The sequence below is a fragment of the Marmota monax genome, unplaced genomic scaffold (genome assembly GCF_021218885.2).
Source record: "Marmota monax isolate L192 unplaced genomic scaffold, Marmota_monax_Labrador192_F-V1.1 WCK01_AAM20220418_F8-fsc00092, whole genome shotgun sequence".
Taxonomy (NCBI): Eukaryota; Metazoa; Chordata; class Mammalia; order Rodentia; family Sciuridae; genus Marmota; species Marmota monax.
This window is the reverse complement of record NW_026692583.1, coordinates 2,817,091-2,834,336: the sequence shown is the minus strand read 5'-3', so window position 1 is coordinate 2,834,336 and position 17,246 is coordinate 2,817,091. Positions and strand designations below refer to the sequence as shown.

At 48.1% G+C, this 17,246-nt stretch overlaps 1 protein-coding gene across 10 annotated transcripts in view; it reads right to left on the bottom strand.

Annotated features, from left to right (window-relative positions):
• Kdm2b (lysine demethylase 2B) overlaps positions 1 to 17,246 on the bottom strand; it is a 123,404-nt gene that overhangs the window by 11,949 nt on the left and 94,209 nt on the right. For 8 of the 10 annotated variants that reach the window (XM_046446131.2, XM_046446133.2, XM_058579852.1 and 5 more), the window contains 7 exons: positions 8,826 to 9,050; positions 3,650 to 3,793; positions 2,427 to 2,513; positions 1,982 to 2,251; positions 1,663 to 1,776; positions 1,040 to 1,078; positions 195 to 868 (listed from right to left, as the gene is read on the bottom strand). In XM_046446131.2, coding sequence (XP_046302087.1) covers positions 195 to 868; positions 1,040 to 1,078; positions 1,663 to 1,776; positions 1,982 to 2,251; positions 2,427 to 2,513; positions 3,650 to 3,793; positions 8,826 to 9,050 — 1,553 coding nt within the window. The remainder of the gene's footprint in view (positions 1 to 194; positions 869 to 1,039; positions 1,079 to 1,662; positions 1,777 to 1,981; positions 2,252 to 2,426; positions 2,514 to 3,649; positions 3,794 to 8,825; positions 9,051 to 17,246) is intronic. The other 2 variants (XM_046446132.2, XM_046446134.2) reach the window with 1 other exon arrangement.

Below are 17,246 nucleotides of genomic sequence, written 5' to 3'. Positions count from 1 at the left end.
TCTTTACTGAGCTGCAGAGAGTTAAATCAGGAAAGAACAGGCTGACAGGAAGTCTTTGGTGGACAACAATTAAGCTCTATCAGGGCTCGGCAGGAGAGAGTACCATAAGTGACTAGAGTGGGATACACGCCCAAACGGGCCATTCCAGGCTGAGCCAGCCTTAACCAAGAGCCTAACACAGGGAAGCCCCTCACCAGCGGTTCCAGGTCCTGCAGACCCGCATGCAGACACACAGGTCTTGGTGGCTGAGGTAGCTGAAGACGGCCATCCACACCTCCCTGTGCATGACATGGGCTGCCCCATCATCCAGGGGCAGCGAGTCGGGTGGGGGGCTGATAGGGGGTGGCCGGATCACGTGGCGCTCCATCTGGATGCACTTGGGAGGGGACACGGAGGGTGGGGGCCGGGAGATGACTCGGGGTGGGCTGCGCAGGCTGGGCCCCAATGGGTGCCTCAATTCCCGTGGGGTGCCATTGAGCCCCTTGCTGAAGCGGTGGGGGCGCTCACAGAGGCCCAGGGGCCGCTTGGGTTCCTCGTTCTCACTCTCAGGTTCTGACTTGATGGGCTGGTGGTTCTCATGGGCCAGGCTGCTCTCTGTCTTTTGGATCTCATGGTTGAGCTCCTTGCTCAGCTCCTTGCTCAGCTCCTTGTTGGGAAGCCGCCGTTTCCGGCGCATCTTCACCTTTTTCTTCTCCTCTGGACCCTCAGCCCCCTCATTGCTAGGCCCAGCCGTGGGCGAGCTGGAGCGTGAGTGGTCACTCTCCCTGGTCTTGGGGGGCGCCTCAGGCAGATCATCCTCTGGTTCCTGCTTGAAGCGCCGGAGGGGCTTATTGGCCATCCGGTCTTCTGAGTTTTTCCAGGATCTCCGCTACGGAAGAGAGGAGCCAAGGGCCAGTGGTCAACCCATACGGTTCTGTGTGGTGCCCACCCCAGAAACTCCCAACCCTTTGCCACGGGACTCATGAACCACCCAGGTGCTGCCTATACCTCTGACAGCTGGGAATGGTCTGGGAGCACAGGGAGGAAGGGGAGATGGTACCTTTTTCCTGAAAAGTTTATCTTCTTTGCCAGGTTTTAGCTGTCATGAGGAAGAAAGGATGCAGTTTGCTCATGGGTTAGAGGAAGCCAGTCCCCTCTACATCCAGCCCCACCACAAGCCCAGACTCCAGAGCAGGGGCTGGAGGGATGCCTTTCCCACAAATGCCATTTCCTCCTTCCCATCTGACTTTCAGTGGACCTTGCCTGCTGCTTTCAAGGAGGAAGCTGGAAGTAGAGTAAGGCCAGCTGTTCCCACCCAGCTGACATCCCAACCCAGAGAGACCCAGAGAATGTAGTCACCCATCACGTTAGCCTCGGCTCCAGGAGCGCAGGCCTACGAATATCTCACAGTGGGCTGGAGCCAGGAGGTTCCATGTGCCACCTTGTGGCCAGTGAAGGCAAGGCCAGTGGGTGGAGCAGGGCCACCAGGATCCTCAGAGGTTCCGGAGATTTCAGGGTTTCCTGGGCAGCCGCGCCTTCAGCTTTGATCCCAACCAACCAAGGCTCTCCTCAGAGAGCTCCCATAGACCTTGGGGCTAGACCTTGGGACCAAGGGACAAGGTGGGGGACAGCCCAGGACTCGCAAGTCCCCATGGCCTGGGGTGGGGAGGGGCATGGGAGCACCTGCTGCTGGAAGTAAGTGAGACTGGATCTCCACCAAGGGCTGAGGCTGCTGCCTAGAGGGGGCCTCGGCGAGAGGTGAGAGGAGGAACCGGGGGACGTTTGAAGCGTCGAGGCCTAAAGGGGGTGGGAAGAGGAGTGACTTGCTGTTTTTTTTCTCCCTTCTTTTGGGATGGGCTCTCAGGACTTGGGTGACCTGCTCAGGGCAACAAGAGGCCAGGATCCCGAGTTCTACCCATTGCCCATCCCTTCCCCCACCCTCCACCCTGCACCCAGGACAGCCAGGCCAACCCTCCACTGCCCAGGGCCTGCCCATTCGTACTCGTTTGCGTCCACTCAGCTCTTGGGGCTTCTCATATTTCCTCTTCCTCCTTAGGTGTACATCATCAGATTTTCGGCGCAGGATGCCATCAGGGGGCACTTTCTTGGGGTGCTCGTCTGACCTACGCCGGGGAGCCTCTTCACACTCACTCCTCCGCTTGACAGGCTCTGGTCCTTCCTTGTTGTCCCGGTTCATCTTCTGCTCCTTGAGCAGCGAGCCAGGCAGGTTGGAGGCATATTTAAAGCCAGGGCCACGCTTTTGCTTGTAGGCCAAAAAGAGAGAAGAAACAACCCCACTGTATATCTTTGGACTTGCTCTTCCTCCTCCCCAGGCTGCCGCACCCCACCTGCCTGACCACCCAGGGACAGGCTGGTCCTGACAAGGCCCAGCCTGGCCCCGCCCGCCCGCCCCTCTCCGAAGATCACGACTTGGTGCCCGCACTCACTTTCCCGGTCTTGCCGGCATGGTTACACTTGGGACACTCCCAGCAGTTTGGAAGTTCGTCGTTGACCACACCCTCTGACTCCTTAATCTGGAAGGACAGGCCAGGACTCAGCAGGCAGAGAAGGTTGCTGAGATGGGCCCTTGAGACACAGGGTCGCTGTGTCTTCAACCCCTCCCAAAAGCCATGTTCGTCCCATTTATATAGCCAAAAGAAAATACAGCGGTACAGAGCTGGTTGAGATGGGTAGTTCTAGGTTCAGATGCTCACCCTTCTGCCTCTGAATGGCTCAGCCATCCTGAGCCAAGCACCTCATTTCTGTGGCCCAGTTCCCTGGACCATGAGATGGAGTTTGAGTGCCCTTCTCACTGGGATTTGAGAAAATTCAATGAGGGTAGAACAGCTCAGGGTCTGATACACGGGACTTTGTGCAGGTTGAATCCTGTGTATGAGCTGAGGCAGAAGAGAAATGACCAGGCATTTAACAGGAAGGGCTAACTTCCAAAGCCTTAGAACTCACAGCACCCCTGCCAAGAGGGGTATGTGTGACAGAAGGAGAGAAAGGCAAGTGAGGTAGGAGACTGACACAGAGCTGAAGGACTGTCCTCGGCAGACCCCGCCCCCCACGGGTTCTGACACTGTATTGTCTTGGCACAGAGGGCACAGCCCAGAGTGGGCTCTTCCTTTCCAAGACAGAACCTGCTTCCTGAATCAGGCAGGCACAGAGGTCACCCAGAAGGTAGTCCTGCCCTCGACACACCAAGGGAACCGGTTCCTGGTGCAGAGGCACAAAAAGGCAGCCATCTGTCATTCAGGATCCACCCTCCCTGGCCCAGGCATAGTTCTCCCAAAAGCCAGGAGCCAGGACTCCAGAGAGCAGCCACCTCAGGTCTCTGCCTCTGGCCAAGGTGCAAACAAGTAGCCCATGTCTTCTGTCTGCTAAAATGCTGGGATCCCTCTGTGAGTCTGAGGTACTAGAAGGTGTTGTGGTGATGGGTTCTTTCCCCTAGGAAACTGCTCCTGACTCTTCTTGCCCTGGGCTCATCACTTGATACAGAATCCCCCAGATTCAGGGTCCTCTAGGAATTCAACATGCTACCTGCATCCCACCATGTCACCAGTGCTCTCCAGGAAGGAAATCTAATCCCACCCCACCATGCCATCACCACCAGACACCCCAGGGTGGGGTGAGGAGATGCATGCCCAGTGCCCACAGGGTCACTTACCTTAAGGCATCCAGGGTGGATGATCTCATTGCAGATGGAGCACTCCATGAGCATGAGGTTAAACTTGCTCTCTTCCTCTTCCACTGTGTCCTCCTTCCCCGCCTCGCCACACACAAGACACACAGCAGTGTGGGGCAGCACTGGCTGAGGAGCCGGGAGACACACAAGTCAGCAGGAAGGGAAGAAAGACCCTCCTGAGGACCAAGTCAAGGGCACTGAGCTACTCTCCTGTGCCTGCCAGGAGACTCCAGAAAGCTGGCCCAGGCACATTCATTCATCCATACACTTACCAGATTGTTACCTCTACATGCCAGTCACTCTGTATGAGCTAGGAACATAGCAATGAACAAGACAGATCAATCTCTCTGCCATCCTGAGCTCTCAGGTAAGGAAGGCCCACAGAATGAAGAATAATGAAGTACGTTAGATGGAACAAGAAATACCAGGGAAAACCAGGGGAAAAATAGAAGGGGGACTGATTTTAAATGTGGAAGTCTCCCATTTGAAAAAGACTGAAGGAGGTGGGGTGTGAGCCTAGTCCAGATGCCCAGAGGGCTGAGGCTTGCCTCTCCAGCAGGTATCAGAGCTCAGTCCACAGTATGGAGGTCCTTAAGACCTTTACAGGGAAAGGCTGTGAGGTCAAAATTGTCTTTAGAACAAAAGTTAAAAATACTTTTCCCTCTGCAATGTGTTGATTTTTGCACGGATGGTGCAAAAGCACTGGTGGATGAAGCTGCTGGCTCCTCAGCACCAGCAGGCAGGCAGGTCCAGCTGTCCCAGGAGTTGCTGAGGACTTGGGGCCAAGTGCACAACGAAAAGATCACCAGCTCCATTTAGGACTTTCTGTGATTTTATGAAAACTTCAACCCTTGAGCATACACCTTCTCACACAGGAAGGACACACACAGCACTTCTGCACACTGAGGGACCTTACTGAAGGACATATTCATGTGGCTTATCTTGTGAGCTCAACTGACCACTTTCTCCAAAGAACGTCATTTTTTTTACTTGAAATAAAGACTGAATAAACCACTGGATACTGGTGCATTTTCTTGAAGACAAAAGAAGTAAAAATCTGTTGTTTCCAGGGGAGGAGGAGGGAAAAAAAAATGCAGCACTTGGTACAAACAACAAAATTCAAGTATTTGAGGGAAAATGAGACGTTTGGAAAACTTACATGAGCCATCGTGAACTGGAAGGCTTCCCAACACTGAAAGGCTTTTCTGATGAGATTAGGAGTGGTATTACCAAATGTCACACATCTATATATCTATAGATAAATAATATAATGGCATGTGCCAATATTTTGGGAAATCTGCCTCAGTGAATCAATATTTTCCAAGTGACCAATGAATAATGTTACAACATACTGCATGAGCAAGATGAGCTACTCAAAGGGCAAGAATAATGACTTGTAATGTAACAGTATGAAAAGTCCTTGATACAGTTTCAGACTCCACATTGCAACTAACCTTTAAGTAACTGCCACCCATTCTGGTGGAGTATAAGAGTATCCATGATTATGAAATGAAGGCTTTTAATATACCCCTCCCTTATCCAACTACTTATTTGTATAAAGCTGGATTTCCCTCATTCTCCTTCTAAAATAACATATCCCAACAGATGAAATATACAAGCAAACATGAAAATCCAGGTACTTTCTAATGAACTACACTTAAAAGATTAATAAACAAGGTCTTCTTCCTCTAGTTATTTTAGTTTTAGAAAATGTAATTGGTCTTCAAAAAATGTTATTTTGGTTAATATATAATGGGTTTTTATTTTTAAAATGAACTTAAAACATTTTTAAAGTTTTCTGTTTTAATTTTATTATTTTTTTACGTAACACGAGATTTATCTTTATTTTTAATCCAAGAAACAAGTTCCTTCAAAATTGTGACTCCTCAAAAGTTTCTATTCAAGAAGTGGAAAATGTTACCCATCTATGACAGACTCATTTGAAGTGAAGGCTTGAAATGATTTCCACCAAGTCACAGGCTGAGGTAAAGAGTTCCATGCCTACCACCTCTTAGGCTAGCCCCACAGTAGCTCCCAAACCTGTAGTGATTTTTTTTCCCTTTTTTTTTTTTTTGGGGGGGGGGGTATTTTTAGGTACACATGACAGCACAGTGTATTTTGACATATTAAACATACACGGAGTATAACATCTAATTAGGATCCCATTCTTGTGTTTATACATGATGTGCAGCTTCACTAGTTGTATATTCATGAATCAGTTTTAATTTTTAAAATAGCAAATGTCAGTAAGTAAATACTTCACATGAAAACAAGAGCTCTTTGGGGTCTTTGTAATTTTTAAGTCCACAAAGTTTGAGCGCTATGTACCCCTCCCTAAGGAGAGGGGCCAGCTTAGACCTACTCTCCTTTATGTTCTTGCCTGGCCTCCTACACCCATTAGTACCTGCAATGTAGCAAAACCACACAGTTTTTATTAAAGTACTTCAAATAAGCTTGGATATACTCCACCAATAAGTGTGCTGGGGAAGAACCCAGCCAGGGCCTTATGTAGGATAGGCAAGCGCTCTACCACTGAGTCACACCCCCCCAAAATGTCTACAAAATGGCATGAATACTTGAACTCAAATAGAACACAAAAGACAAGAGCATCATCAATTGTTCAACAAATACTTAGGGAACACCTGCTACAGCCTGATCCAAGGTACCCAGGGGCACAAGAACTAGCAGACAGCTGCTCCCCTGCAGACACCTGGGAATACAAAGACATAACTCACTGAAATTCAAAGGAACATGGAAAAGTTATATTCAAGGGCTACCTGAAGCAGCAGAGGCTTACTTCTGCAGGACAAGAAAGGCAGAAGGAACCTCAAGGTGAACAAGGCCAGAGAAGGCTGTGCAAGAAAACTTCAGCATGGGGAGCAGGTCAGAAAATAGACCCCCATAGAAATTGTAGTTAGGGTGAAGAACACCTATGATGTAAGAAGAGAGTCTGAGACAGGGGACTGACTTGAGATGGGTGAGAGGAAGCACCAAAGGGGAAACTACTGTAGAAATTCATAAGGGAGCCCACCCGAGGCAGGGAGAGCAAGGCCCTGAAGGAAGCCACTGGGGACAGGGAACCAAAGCAGGGAGGCTGGCACATCAAGAGAGAAGGACCACAGAAGGGGTCGGAGGCAGATAGGTCACATGTGGGCAAAACATGGGATACTGAAAGGCAGAAAGACTGAAAGAACTATCAGAAGGGCTTGAGAAGCCAGAAGTAGCCGAACAACAGACAAGCAGAGTCGGGGTACTCTCTACCAACATGATCAAACAGGCCGGGCCTCCTGGCTGCAAAGATAAGGTGGCATACAGCACATGTCTCCTGTGACAACTAGGTCCAGGGCAAGGGGAAGAGAAAAGATAATCATGTCTTCACTGCCAATAGGCTAAGTTTTAGGTGATACCGTCCTCAAAGCTAACAGTCTCTATAGGCAAACCCCTTAAAATCCTGACAGAATCCAATGGGTCACCTGAACCCTCTTCTCCAGAAAAATGCACATATACACAGACAAAAATCTGTATTTAATCTAGGGGATTAATACTCAGAATAAATAAAAAACTTGTATAGCTCATCAACAGAATACCAAAAAATCCTACTAAAAAAGGGGCAAAGGACTTTAAATAGCATTTCTCCAAAGAGGATACACAAACAGCCAAGAAGTACATGAAAAGGTTCAAGGGGTGGCACACACCTGTAACCCAAGCTATCAGAGGCTGAGGCATGAGAATCACAAGCTGGAGGCTAGTCTGGGCAACTCAGCAAGACCCTGTCTCAAAATAAAAACTGAAAGGGTTGGGATATAGTGCTTGCCTAGGATGTACGAGGCCCTGAGTTCAATCTCCTATGATCCCTCTCCCCTACCAAAATTCTGTCAGAAGTTACAACAGAGAAGAACCTTGAGGATATTATACTAAGTGAAACAGGCCAGCCACAAAAGACAAACACTGCATGGTCCCACTAAAATCAGGCATCTAGATTAGTTAAACTCTTAGCATCTGAAAATAGAATTGTGGTTGCTGGGGGCTATGCAGAGGGAAAAGGGCAGTAGTTGTTCAATGGCTGCAGGGTTTTGGTTTTAAAAGATGAAAATGGTCTATCCAGGCATGGCGGTGCACATCTATAATCCCAGCAACTCAGAAGGCTGAGCCAGGAGGATCTAAGTTGAGGCAACTGGGCAACTTAGCTGGAGATGTAGCTCTGGAAAAGTATCCCTGGGTTCAATCCCAGTATCCCCCCCCCAAAAAAAAAAGTTTTAGAGATCAGCTACACAATAATGTGCATATATGGTTACCGCCACCTTGTACTTAGACATGTTAAGGTGGTAAATCTTATGATATATGTTTTTTGACCACAAAAACACAAGCAGAGTATGTATGCAGGGTGAAGGGAAAATGCGGCTGGGTTTGGAGGGACATCAGTACTTAGGGAGAAAGGGCTCATCCTTTGTCAGGCTGGGCCTACAGATGAGCTCACCAAGGCTAAGGAATCCTGCCTCTCCAGCTGAGCTGGCTTTTCAGGGAGCAGGGGGATGATCACTCCCACAGGGAGGACCACTGGGCCTCAGGTAGCAGTGCTCCAGGGAAGGCAAAGTGTGTGGGCATGCAGAGGAGGGAATTGAGAGCAAATCCCTTGCCAGTCCACACCAAGGTGCCAAAGGCTGCATCCACCGCCTGATCCAGGTAAGGCCAGTAGCCCTGGGCCACACTGGAAGAAGTGGCAAGGCAGTCTGTAGGGTCCTAGCTCCGGGGGCTCCATATCACTCCTCTTTGGGACAACTCCCTCAGGAGGGACACTAACCTTCTACAAAGACTTCTGTCTCTGAGGGAAGGATAGGAAGAAGAACAGGCCCAGAACCTTTAAGAACTGGACCATAAATGTTGGCTACAGGGTCAGAGATAGGACAAGACAACTTCAATGGGAGGGACTTTGAGGTTCCTGGCTACCTCAGAAAGGGAGGAGTTACAAGATCACCAGACTATGAAGACACAAGAGCCTGACGTGTGTTCAGCAATGGGGGGTCTGAAAGGAGCCCTGGCTGGAGCCCCCTCCTGCCCACCGAAAACACCTCTTGGATGGACAGGCCAATGAGCAGAGGGTCATAAAGGGCTGAGGCAGCGGGGCAACCCAGGACCCGCAGCTAAGAGCGGCACTCACCGCGATGCACTGCCGCATGATGCAGCTCTGCTTCATCCGCCCTGGGCCCCCGAACTTCTTCATGTCCTTGCAGAAGTGGCACTCTCCGCACTCGGTCCGCAGGCAGGCCTCGCACTTGCGGCATCGCGTCCGGCGCCTGCGAGCTCCTGCTGTGGTCCTGTTGGCGGCCAATTTCACCGCGGAGGCTGGGCCCAGCTTGCCCTTGGGCCGACCCACCGCCCGGTTCTGCAGGAGAACAGACAGGATGGATGAAATGGGAGGCTACCAGGGTGGCCGGTCCCCTAGGAGAGAGTATGAGCTGTATCTCCCAGAAAGAGATGCTGAAGCCCTAAGCCCTGGGGACCTCAGAACGTGATCTTATTTAGAGAAAGGGGCCCTAGAGAGGTAATTAGGCTCAAGAAAATCATGAAGGTGAATCCTAACCCTGTATGACTGGTGTCCTTCTGAAAAGGGAGAAATCTGGACACAGGCAGACACACCCGGTGGGAACACATGTGAAGACATAAGGAGAAGTGGCCATGTGACTGCAGTCTTGTCTATAAGCCAAGAGACACCAAGTATTGCGGGCCAAAACCAGAAGTTGGAGAAATAAGGAAGGTTCCTTCACTAGAGCCTTTAGAGCAAGCTTGTCCCTGCCAGCCAATACCTTGAATTCAGGCTTCTGGCCTCCAGAACTGAGAGCTTAGGTCTGTTAGGACAGCTCTAGGAAACTTACAGGGACCCCACACACACACACCTCTGCTGGCAGCGCACTCTGCCTCAAGACCTTTCAGGTCCCACACTCAGGACAGGGCCCCACACACCCCTCTAGCTTCCCCCTATCTGCAGCCAGGCTGTGCTTCCCCAGAAAGGCTGCATGGGGCCAGAAGTTGTCCTCTGTTCCCTGTGCCAGGAACACCAGTCCCCTCCCCATAGTACCTGGCTAATCTACACATTCTGCAGGACCAGCTCATACACTACTTTCTTCTGGAAGCCCCCCCCCCCCGCCCACCTGTGCTGCATTCGGTGCCCCTGCCATGGGCCCTGTCACAGCACTCATGACTGGTAAGCATCTGCCTCCAGCTGGTCTTCCCTCTGAGGTGGGGCACGGGAGGGAGCTCAAACACTGCTATATTTCTATGAGACGGCTTGTCACCCCAACCCCTGGGAAAACAGGAACCTGAAGGGCCCCTAAGTACTGAGACCCTCCCTAAATGGGAAAATAGAACAGGTCACAGAAAATGGAGTTAAATTCTTAACAATGAAAGAGAGCTGCAGTTCCTGCCTCCAGTTCCCACATGCTGACCCCAGCCCCCGAGCCTCCTGCAAACTCAGGAAGCATGGTGGAACTGCTAGGACACTATCCACCAAGGATATGAGGTGGGAGAGTTAGTCCTGTCTGAAGCATCCTTCTCAAGAACACGACTTTGCTGGGACACAGTCCTCTGTATGGCACACGCTGCACTTACATCGAAACCCTCTAATTGGCATCCAATGCTAAAGCCTGTTTTAGTCAACTAACCCCCCCCTCTTCAGTATGGTGCTATCCTTTCAACTTTCATTGTTTATCATACTTGGAGGGGGAACCCCAATCCTTCTGTTAAAACTCCAGAGAGTTGTAACTGTACCCTGTACCAGTGAAAAGGGTCTTCCTTCCAGAAACCCCGTCCCATAACACAAACAAATCCCCAGAGTCAAAATAAATCCCCTGGGGTCAGAGGCAATGCCATTAGTATGAAAGGTGCAACGAGAGGCACAGACAATATGGCTACTCCAAAGCAGAAGCCCCAGGAGTCTCCCCCTCTCCATGCAGCCAACCATGCTCTCTTTTCCCCCTAACAAAGCCCTGTTATCAACTCAGTCCTCAAAACATTGAAACCTAGGAAATGACCTTAGCTTTTTGAGAGCCTCAAATAGGTAGAGCACATAGAAGGTAGAGCACAGTCCAGATCTAAGGACAAAACCTGAAGGAAAGGGCTCAAACTTAGAACTTTAGAGCAGGAGAAGGCAAAGACTAGCTGCCTTGGTGAAAAACTGAAGAAATTCCAGAAGTCCAAAGGAATGTCTGGTATCAAGGGCCAGGGAGGCCAAAGGGGCTCACCTTCCCTTGCTTCCCAAAGCACATTCCCATCCAAAGAAGAACATTTCCAACCTATGGAAAACAAATCTGCCTGGACTTCACTGGCAGCTGAGACATTCTGGAAAACGACAAAGCAGATGACAGGCAATGCTTTGAAAGAAATCCTGTTTCCAAAGGTCGCTACTGTGCCCGCCAAATCCCAAGCTAGAAAAGCTTCCTCTGTGGTCACCAGTTGTCAGGAAGAAACTGAGCAATGGTGAAGTATAGGAGCTAATAAAAACCAATGAAAGGGGCCAGGGTTGTAGCTCAGTGGTAGAGCACTTGCCTAGCACGAGTGAGGCACGGGATTGATTCCCCGGCACCACATAAAAATATACAAAACAAAAATGGAAAAAAATCAACAGTGAGAAAGCCATTAGAGGGTCTCCATTAAAAAGTCCATTAAGAACCATCCAGGAAATCTGGAGAAGGTAGAATAATAGATAATAGTGACACCCAAAGAATAAAAAGGAAGGTGAATTGGTCAAAGTCATCTCATTCTGTCAAGAAGCTTTTATCCTAATAACTTTGGTGTGCTACCCAAAATTTCAAACACCTAACTTGGCCCAGTAAAAGAAAGGATGGCAACCAGACATTCACTCACAAACATGCAGCTCAACCCAAGGCCACTTTCCCAACTCAAAAATTGGAAAATTCTGGGCTAGGGATATAGCTCAGTTGGTAGAGTGCTTGCCTTACATGCACAAGGCCCTGGGTTCGATCCCCAGCACCACACACACACACACACACACACAAAAAAAAAAAAAAAAAAGGAAAATTCTGGAACATACACTTTAGTATTCCAACATCATTTCTCTCCATGGCAACTCAAAAGCATCTCCATTAAAGGAAAAATTATCAAGGTCATTCACTCATTCATTCACTCATTCCATCAAAACTTGAGTCCCTCCCAGATAGTGTCCTCTAGAAAATTTATGGGTATAACCTCCTCAATCCCTCATCTCAGAAGTACTGTGCCATGGTACACACCTGTAATCCCAGTGACTCAGGATGCTAAGGCAAGAGAATCGGAAGGTCAAAGCCCTCCTCAGCAACTTAGTGAGACTGTCTCAAAATAAAAAGATAAAAAGGTTTGGGGATGTGGCTCAGTGTTGGAGCACACACGAAGCATTGGAAAGGTTCTGGGTTCGATTCCCTGAACACATAAAAATACATACACAAAAGGAGAAAAGCAGAGGACTCAAACTTCCCGATTTCACAATTTATTACAAAGGTCCAGTAAACCAGACAGTAAGACACAAATACAAACAGATTGATGGAGATAGATCCGAGTCCAGAAATATACTCACTTTTTTGACCAACTGATTTTCAATAAGGGATGGGTGCCAAAATAATTCAGTGGGGGAAAGAATGACCTTTTCAACATATGGTGCTGAGATAAATGGACATCCACATGCAAAAGAATGAAGGTAGAACCCTACCTCACACCATGTACAAAAATTACCTAAAAAATGGATCAAAGCCAGACATGGTAGCACATGCCTGTAATCCCAGTGGCTCAGGAGACTGAGACAGGAGGATCATGAGTTCAAAGCCAGCCTCAGCAAAAATGAGGTGCCAAGAAACTCAGTGAGACCCTGTATCAAAATAGATAAAAATCTTCATGACTTCAAATTGTCTTGGATACGACACCAAAAGCACCAGTAGCAAAAAAAAAAAAAAAAAAAAAGTAAATTAGATTTTACCAAAGGACACTACATGATTAAAGAGCCCAACAAATGGGAGAACATATTTGCAAATCATCTATCTAATAAAGGGCTTGAATCCAGAATATAAAAAGAACTCTAACAACTCAGCAATAAAAAGACAAAAATGCCAACTTAAAAATGGGCCAAGGATTCAAATAGCTATTTCTCCCAAAGATATACAAACAGCCAATAAGTACATGAAAAGACACTTAACACCACTAGCCAATAGAGTGTGCAATCTGCACTTGGGATTCATTCATTAATCCCCTCATTCACACATTCACCCACCTACCCACCCACTCAAATGCTTTCTGGCTGTGAATTATATGCCAGATTCAATGCTAAATGCTGGGACTACAGAGATGAGTAAAATGCGTTCCCTACTCTTAAAGGCCTGAAAGACACGTGACCACATAAATACAATGCAGTGTGACTATGAGATTACAAGCTAATGCTGATTGAAGTACTAGTCAGTCTTCAATATTCGTATCAACAACCAATGAGGTAGGAATTACTATTATCTCCATTTATAAATGAGGAAACTGAGGCATCTGCCCAATGTCACACTGCCAATAAATGAAGAAGTTGAAATATGAGCCCAGGCAGATATGAGATATGGAGGTAGATATGACCCCAGCTCAGAGGGAAGGCAGGTTGGGAAAAGTACCCCAGACCACAGGAGTTGGTGATTAGGTAGACCTCAGAGGGAGAACAGGCCAAGGCTGGGGGTGGGGTTAGAATGGATATTCTGGTCAGAGGGAAGAGTAAGACAGAGATGTGAAACTACATGACACAGTCAAGGAACTGCATACAGCTCAACAGAGCTGCTGGAAAACAGCTCTGAGGCAGCAGGAACCTAACCTGCAGGGCCTCATATGCCACACTAGGGAAATGCACCCTGTACAACTATGTGACAAGGCCTAATGCACAAGAGCAATAGGACTGTGTTCTGGCAAGCAGTGTGGGAAATGTATATTTTTTGGGTAGTGAACGAAAGGCAGATCAGCTGAAGATTATGAAGGTATGAACAGAAGCAACAGACAGGGCGACAGGGGAGCATGATTCAGGAGACATCTTAGGGCTCAGTGGCAGAGCGCTTGCCAAGCTTCTGCAAGGCCCTGAGTTCAACCCCCAACACCATAAAAACAAAACAAACAAACAGGAAATATTTTAAAGACGACCTAGTTTTAGACTCAAGTAACTTGAGGGAATGTGGGAATGCAGACAAGATAAATCTTGGAAGACTGAGATTTTTAGCTGCAGGAGCATGGGGGCTCAGGAAAGGAGGGAAACAGTGACTCTGGAGTGGACCTGTGGACTCTAAAGGACACAAGGGACACCCAAGGAGGGTGGGGAGCCAAGCTAAGATACACATCTGGGAATCAACATCACATAGGTGGTTAGACTCATGAGGCTGTTTGGGGAAATGGGCAGAGTTAAGAGACTCATGGAACCCCTCAAGACTGAAAATATTCAAGATGAAGGCAGGAAAGGCTGCCCAAAGGGCAGAGAAGCAGCAGGAGGTGGTGCTATGACAAGGGCTTGGGAAGAGTCTCCAGAAGGGAGTAGTCAGGAGTTTCCACTTCGAGAGAATGAGGAAAACAATAAAACTTAACTGAATGCTTTTACAGTTAAGACAGTTTTAAGTTTCTCACCCAACTACCCCTAAGGACAACACACCTTTAGCCCTAGGGTTTCTCTGAACATACTAATGTTGCTTCCTGCTGCACGGAATTACTTCAACACTGTCTGTCTTCAAATCCTCCCACATAATGGACATCCCAGAAAAGCCTGGATTTGACCAGAGTCGCAGGCCCTGAACACACCTGCCAGATTCCAGGGAAGGCTCTAGTTTATTTATGTACTGACTGTAGGGAGGAAGAGAATAAAAACACAAGAATTACCAAAACACCCAGGGGACGGGGACCTCAGGAGAATGTGAGGAAAGATAAGGACTTCTTCCCCAGAAAAATGCAGATGGGCACCAAATTCACCAAATTTTTACACACATTTTTGGGAAGGTTCAGGGACCTCTACTTTAAAATTTTACTATTTAAGAAGCTATGGTGGGGGGCTGGGGATGTGGCTCAAGCGGTAGCGCGCTCGCCTGGCATGCGTGCGGCCCGGGTTCGATCCTCAGTACCACGTACAAACAAAGATGTTGTGTCCGCCGAAAAAAAAACTAAAAATAAATAAATAAATTCTCTCTCTCTCTCTCTCCCTCTCCTCTCTCTTTAAAAAAAAAAAAAAAAAAAGAAGCTATGGTGGGTAACGCAGTAGTATCACCACATAAATTTCGGAGGGATTCTCTTCTCCATAATTCACCAGTTCTTACTATTTTCAATGACAAGTTGCAGTCATTTTTATTGAGGGGGGAAAAAAGAAAGCAATTTTCACTTCAGGGTTAAAAAACACATACTCCAAGATGGAACAAAAATTCTTACCAACAGAGCTTCTTTAAGGTGGGGGTGGGGGTGGGTCCCGGTGCAACTTTCACCTCCCCAACATGGAAAGCAGAGCTTAAGAATTTTCCAACACATTCTGTACCACAGGTGCACACCAGCAGAGTAGGCAAGGAACCCCCTACCAACGTGGCTCAGTGGCCATTATCCCCTGCTATTCTATAGGCTGTGACCCTTGGGAGAACCCAGGATGCTAAGGGAGGGCATGGGGTAGAGTCCAGCCCAGCAGGGCAGGCCCGATACTGCCCAGGACTGAACACTAGTCTCAGGTGGGGATGAGAGAAGAGCAGACTTTTGTGGTGGCACAGCCAGAACTCTGATGAGGAATGGGCACCAGAGCTTCACCAGTAGCAGGATGGCCAGAGCAATACCAACTCCCCTGGAGGGCCTGTGGTTCAGCAGGTGGCTGATACTCATGTACTTCCACATCCAGGACTTGCACCACTTCCTCATGAAGTGCCTTTTCCTTTGGTGCCAAACCCATCAAGAGCATAGGGTGAGGCTGGCAGACAGAGAGACTCAGAGAAGAGCCATGTCTAGGGCCTATGATGCAGAAAGTTGCAAATGCCTTTGAGATTCTCAGGGGAAGCACCTCTTTTCAGGCCCCAAATCTCTCAAGTGGGAAAAACTGCAGTGGAAAGTGGGGGAAGCAAAGGGCACTGAGCCACAGCCTGGAGTGTCCCCATGTGTAGGGTACTTAAGCAGACAAAATCTCTGAGACTGAGAAAAACTGCTGCTCACTTGCTGGGCTTGGACGTCATCTTCCTCAATTAACCTAAGTGGAAAAAAAAATCATCTTAAACTGAATATCAAAATCCAGGGAGTATTTCTGTTGCTAAACACCATGGATGTTCCCAACCTGGCAGACCCATGGGAACAGGAGGAAAACTACCTGGCTACAGGAGTCCAGGTACCCTCCTAATGGCAGTCTTGCTTGGAAGCATCAGAATTTAAAAACATTTTTTAAAGCCCAGACATGTAAGTCTTATCCTGTGCAGTGTTAAAAATTTTATCTACCACAGACCAGAGGGTGGGATCAAATTTTAATAAACAGGTAAGAAGCCATGCACAGTGGTGCACACTTGCAATCCCAGCTACTTGGGAGGCTGAGGCAGGATAGCTCAAGGCCAGCCTGGGCAAGGTAGTAAAACCATGTCTTAAAATATTTAAAAAAAAAGGGGGGGGCTGGGGGTGTAGCTCAAGTGGTAGAGCATTCCTGGATTCAATCACAAGTACCACAAAAACAAAACAAAACAAAAATAGGTAAAAGGAAGCTCAGTCTTGACACACCAAATCCTAATGGACACTGAACACCAACATCCTATGAATGACCAGATGCCACAGGAAAGGTCAACTGTTGGCAGGTGAGGTGGACTCAAATCATACTGCAAATATTCAAACCAAGTACTGAGGTGTGAAGGACGTAACAAGAATCTGAGAGCCATTCACACACCATGCTACTGAAGCAACAGAAGTTCGAAGTCAAAAATCACTTGAATGCCCCTGGGTTAATCCAGCCAAAAGACCAGTGAAATTCAGGAACACTCAGAAGGTGCACACGCTGAAAAATGTACAGCACAGCCAAGAAACCAAAAGAAAAAAAATTAACTTTGTTAAATAAAACCACTTAACAATATGCATGATACGATTTAAGTGCAGCCTATGTGGTACTTCCTCAATGACGCCTAATGTTAGGAAAGAAGAGTTCCCACATATTTTATTAAACATTCCAAAACATCTTTATTTCACTAAGGAAATGCATCAGGATTATAAACAAGCATCTTATTCACCCAGTCTGTCCAATGCCCGAAAGATAACCCATCCTGTTAATTCCTTGCACAAGTCTACCTGGCCTGCGTCTTGTTACAACTATTATTTTGCACATTATACTTGGTAAAACCACAACTTTCTTCCCCCACATCCTAAACACGAACCTTCCCGGAGTAAATCCACGCCGTAAACACACCCAGGGCTTTGTTTTACACATAGATTTCTCGTCCTGGTCCCGAGAGATGTCCCTTTCCTTCCAAACCCCACCGAGGCCGAAGCCTGCCATCTGGGGTCAGGGCTTCCTCCGCTGCCGCCTCCAGGGCGCACTCGCCGGGTTCCGGATGGCCCGCGCCGGCCGCGGCTAGCACCCCTTCCTGTCTCC